At 45.7% G+C, this 4,876-nt stretch overlaps 2 protein-coding genes across 2 annotated transcripts; both read right to left on the minus strand.

The window, feature by feature from the left end:
• Window positions 1-2,033: 2,033 nt before the first annotated feature.
• Window positions 2,034-2,357, minus strand: LOC119350963. The gene has a single exon (XM_037618553.1). It carries the CDS (start codon window positions 2,355-2,357, stop codon window positions 2,034-2,036), a length of 324 nt encoding a protein of 107 aa, XP_037474450.1.
• A 1,712-nt stretch (window positions 2,358-4,069) lies between these two features.
• LOC119312958 lies at window positions 4,070-4,408 on the minus strand. Its single transcript, XM_037588755.1, has one exon. It carries the CDS (start codon window positions 4,406-4,408, stop codon window positions 4,070-4,072), a length of 339 nt encoding a protein of 112 aa, XP_037444652.1.
• Between the last annotated feature and the right edge of the window lie 468 nt (window positions 4,409-4,876).

Genomic DNA, 4,876 nt, shown 5'->3' on the forward strand with positions numbered 1-4,876 from the left:
CTTCAGTCCCATTTTCTGACGGCAAGCTGCGAGTGCAGTGATGATGAACTCTGCCCCGTTCAGTGGAGTGACGCGGCACTGAACTTGAAGAGTGCTGCCCTACCAGGTACCGAAATACAATACTACGTTCAACATGATTTATTGGTCCTCATGATATTTTTTGCTATTTTTTAACCATAAATTTAACTAACAAAATGTTCATGCATGTCACTAGAAATTATATCATTATGAACTATATTCAAATACGAATCTAACTATATAATTTTTGTTACTATGCACTAACATTTTGTTAGTTAAATATTTGATCGAATTTTGATAAAAAATATAAAAAGACCAATAAAGCGGGCGAGGTAGCTGACAATGGATCCAACACTACCGTACTCATGGCAGCATCGGAGTAGTTATCGCAGCGGCAGGCATGCCAAGCGACCGAAACGCGAGGACTAAATCTACATCAGGTAGGACTTGAAAACTAAATCTACATCTCTATGTTTCGATAAATTGGCTTACACGGCCTTCCTCTCCTACCACCAACTTGTCCTCCCCGACCTTTGCCAGCTTCGAGTAGCCTCTGCCGCCGCAGGGTTCGAGTCGTCATCGCATACCTGCCTCCAACGCCAACATACAGCTGTCTCTGCCGCCATCTATGACACTATCAATGACTGAAGTTCTACACTTTCTTGTTCTCTCTTGGAGCGTTGGTATTAAGTTCTTCTAGTTCAATTAGAACTTCTATCTTCACACAATGAGTCTCTAATTAGTCCTAACATAATGATATTTTGCAAGTCACATTTGACTTGATCGATTTTGTACTATTCGAGTTGCATATTAAGATGGTTCACTACTAATTTGTCGAAGGTTGCAATACGAAACGAGATTTGAGCATGAGCTGAAAAAAAAACTGTAGGAATCTTACTCGGCAAATAATGAGATGTTTTCCAACTTGCGCAATTTTTGTGTAATTTTTTCTTCATTATTTGTTTTACGTTTTTTCACTTTCTTTCTTCTTTTTGTATTATACCAATGTCAATGCATTTTTTCTTAGCTTCTACTTTCATTTTCATTTTTGTTTTAGTTTTTGCTACCAAGGAAAAAAGAGGCGGTTGATGCTGGAAAAATATTCTGTCTCGTGAGAAATAGTCGGCCCCCGTTATTTCACACCGCAGGTTGGCTGACAGGAGCACAAGCAGCAGCACAAACGTTGCTCTAGTGATCTCGGCGGCGGCCAGGGATGGCCCCAAAGATTGGTCGATTCATGCGAGGGATTGTATGCATGTATGTGTGTGGTCCGTGCAACGTTGATGACCTGTCGTAGCGCGCTGAAAACGAGCATGTGGCATGCACGATGATTTTTATGTGAGGCTCATGGTGTTTCTACGTGATGGCAATGGCCGTGGACCGACTAACGGTGCCAGGAAGCCTATCATGTGTGGTCAACTAAATCTTTGCGTAGTCAGATGTATGCATTCGAAGATCTTTTTTTATGATTTCTGCTTGTTGTATGCTGTTTTTGCAACAACAACAACAAAAAAGCTATGTAGTCAATTGACTACCGGCCCAGCTTAAGTGTGGCTTGGCCGCCGCACGGAGCTGTGTCGGTGCATGGTAGTTGAGTCACACGTTCCCTTGTTTCGTAGCAAGGATGCGCAGCCAGGCCAACACAATTGATTCTCTATAAGAAGAAAAAGGAGGATCATCCCCGGCCTCTGACAATTGATTCTTCTACAAAGTATAAGCATCCTACATACAGGACTGCCGATTTACGGTTTGTACATCTTCCCGAAAAAGACAACAATCCAAATTACGGAGAGAACAGCTCAATGACTTCAGCAAAATGGAAGATGAGTACATATACAAATGGATTTTCGTATGGAAAGTATATAGATTCATTGAATGTAAAAAGGAAAACATAGAGCAGCTGATTTGTTGTATTCAAAGCAACCCTTGAATCGCAAAAAACGAACGTCCTCGTGATCCATGCATGGATCCATGCGCGTGTCATGCATCCGCCGGCTCGCTAGCTCGACGGAGGGCTACCTACACCACTCGTTGCAGTTGTCGGCCTTGCAGTGCTGGTAGCAGCTGCCCCACTGTAAGAGGTTGTTGATGAGGCACTTGACCCGGCACGTCGACTCGCAGACCTGGCAGTCGATGGTGCTCAACACCTTCGCCGTCGTGTCGCTCCTGCTGCCGCCGCGGGTGCCGTTGCCACGGCCGTCCGCATCCGCCTCGATTGTCGCGGCCTCCTCGGGCCCCGGTGGCGCCTGCCCAGCCACGTGCCTTGACCGCCCGTCGGCCAGCAGGAGCAGGATCAGCAGCACGCACGTCGCTCTCGTCGTCTTCACGGCGGCGGCCATGGATTGGTTGGTTCGTGCGAGGGTTTGTGTGTACGTACGTGTGGTCTGTGTAATGTCGACTACGACGACGATGTGTGGTGGCGCGCGTGAAGTGAGGGTGCATGTAGTGCGCGGGGGATTTGTACGTGTGATTCCTGGTGCTTTGTGCGTGATGGCAACGGCCGTGGACCTTTGTTGGTGGAAGGTGGTTGAGTCACACGTTTCATGGCATGATTGATTCTAGTGAAGAACAAACAAATGATATCCCACGTCCCAATTACAAGTTACAATTTGTACATACATTCCCCGAATAAATAGCAACTCAAACCACAACGAGAACGTGTGCATTTTTTAGGTTTTACCCAACCGGGCTTGCTATGTCTCAGTCGAGACTTCATTAAGTCTCAGTCGATGTTATATCCACGAGATGTTACATTGAGATCCATGTAAAATTTCCTTTTTAGTTTCTTTTCTCTCTCTCTTATATGTTATGTCACTTGACTGAGACTTAGTTAAAATCTCAGTCGACTAAGACCTAGCCACACCCTTACCTAATTAATAGGTGCTTGTTTGGTTTACATGGTAGAATAAGAAGAAGAAAATGGAATGCCATGTTCACTTCAGTCGTTGAGATATCTTCAGGAGGTCTTACCTGATGCTAAGAACCCTTAGAAATCAGGCCAATATGAATGCAATCTTTAGGAACCTAGTGTCTCCATTCCTATGAAAGCGAATGCTAAATATAGAGAAAAACACCGTTGGTGAAAGTTCCGTCGGAATCCTCTAAATCTAATGAGCCTTAGAGATAAGTATATACAATTGGATCGTTGGGTGGTCTCAGTATCTTGATGTAATTTTTATTATGTTTGATGTGCTTTCTACTTCCGGTGAACTTTGATAATATATCTTCTTCTTTTTTGCGGGTGAACTTTGATAATATATCTGAATCATTTTCACACAAAAAAGTATATACAAATAGCTTTTTGTGTTGGAGTATATATTTTGTGAAAGTAAAAAACAAAAAAAAACATAGAGTAGCTGATTTGTTGGTTTCGAGGAAAACACTTTTGAATTGTAGGAAATTGAATTTCCTTGTTCTATAGTTTTTCTTGCATATACTCCCTCTGTTCCAAAATATAGCGCGTCCTCGGTTTCCGTGCTTCAACTTTGACCATTAATTTAATCAACAAGACCGACTGCGGCGGGCGAAAAAATTATACCAATGAATTCGTATTCAAAAAAAGTTTTTAATTATATAATTTTTGATCCCGCCGCAGTCGGTCTCGTGGGTTAAATTTATGGTCAAAGTTGAATCTCGAAAAGCGTGGGCGCGCTATATTTTGGAACGGAGGGAGTAGGATATAGCACTGCACAGTTCAATATAAAAGTAGGAACATTCTTTTCTTTTCTTTTTTACAAAGACGCAGGGAAACATTCATGTTTCTACTTGTAAATGAAACTATGCTCAATGACTTCGGCTGTGTGTGAATTCATAGGAATGAGCGTAGGTGCATATGTGTTTGTGAGCATCAAAGTTTTTATTATCTGCACTGAGCTCGAGTTTATACGTAAATACAATTAAAATAGCAGCGCCATCTTTACATATAGGGCGTGGAAGCGAAAATTTTAGCACGGGCAGGACACAAGGACATCTATATCGTATGTAGAGTGGGATCCATTCATGGCTTCATGCGCGTGTCATGCATCCACCGGCACATTAGCTCGACCAAGGGCTACCTACACCAGTCGTTGCAGTTGTCGGCCTTGCAGCGCTGGTAGCAAGTGCCCCACTGGAAGAGGTTGTTGATGAGGCACTTGACCCGGCACGTCGCCTCGCAGATCTGGCAGTCGATGGTGCTCAGCACTTTCCTCGCGGCGTTCCCGCCGCCGCCGGCGCCGCGGGTGCCATTGCCGCGGCCGTCGGCATCCGCCTCGATCGTCGCGACGGCCTCGGGCTCGGGTGGCGCCTGCCCAGCCACGGACCGCGGCCGCACATCGGCCAACAGGAGCAGCAGTAGCAGCAGCGCGCACGTCGCTCTCGTCTTCACCACGGCTGCTCGGCATGGCGCCATGGATCGGCTGGTTCGTGTAAGGATTTGTGCGTGTGTTGTGTTCAACTCTGACTACTACGACGATGTGTGGTGTCGCGCGCGAAATGAGGGGGTGGCGCGCTCAGGGATTTGTACCGTGCGGTTCCTGGTGTTTTGTGCGTGATGGCAATGGGCGTGGACCTGTGTTTGGTGCATGGTGGTTGAGTCACGCGCTCCATGGTTCAGTAGCATGCATGCGTAGCGAGGCCAACCTTATTTGATTTATCATTGTTTCCAATAACGAGCACTTTTATTGATTCAAGATGTCACATCGAGCGAGCACACATTCAGTCCTATATGATTAGGGCGATGATAGGCGCCGGCGCGCCGGCCCAAATTTGGGTCGGTCGCTGCCCAGGCCTTGTATACATCATTCCCGAGCCGTCAGATGAGCCCCACCTTCGTCCTCGTTTCATACCCCGCTTTAGGAAAAACAAAATCATGTCAACG

Source organism: Triticum dicoccoides, chromosome 1B, assembly GCF_002162155.2.
Source record: "Triticum dicoccoides isolate Atlit2015 ecotype Zavitan chromosome 1B, WEW_v2.0, whole genome shotgun sequence".
Classification (NCBI taxonomy): Eukaryota; Viridiplantae; Streptophyta; class Magnoliopsida; order Poales; family Poaceae; genus Triticum; species Triticum dicoccoides.

Coding starts and splice junctions, on each gene's coding strand:
- LOC119350963 (XM_037618553.1), bottom strand. CDS start 2,357: ATGGCCGCCGCCGTGAAGACGACGAGAGCGACGTGCGTGCTGCTGATC.
- LOC119312958 (XM_037588755.1), bottom strand. CDS start 4,408: ATGGCGCCATGCCGAGCAGCCGTGGTGAAGACGAGAGCGACGTGCGCG.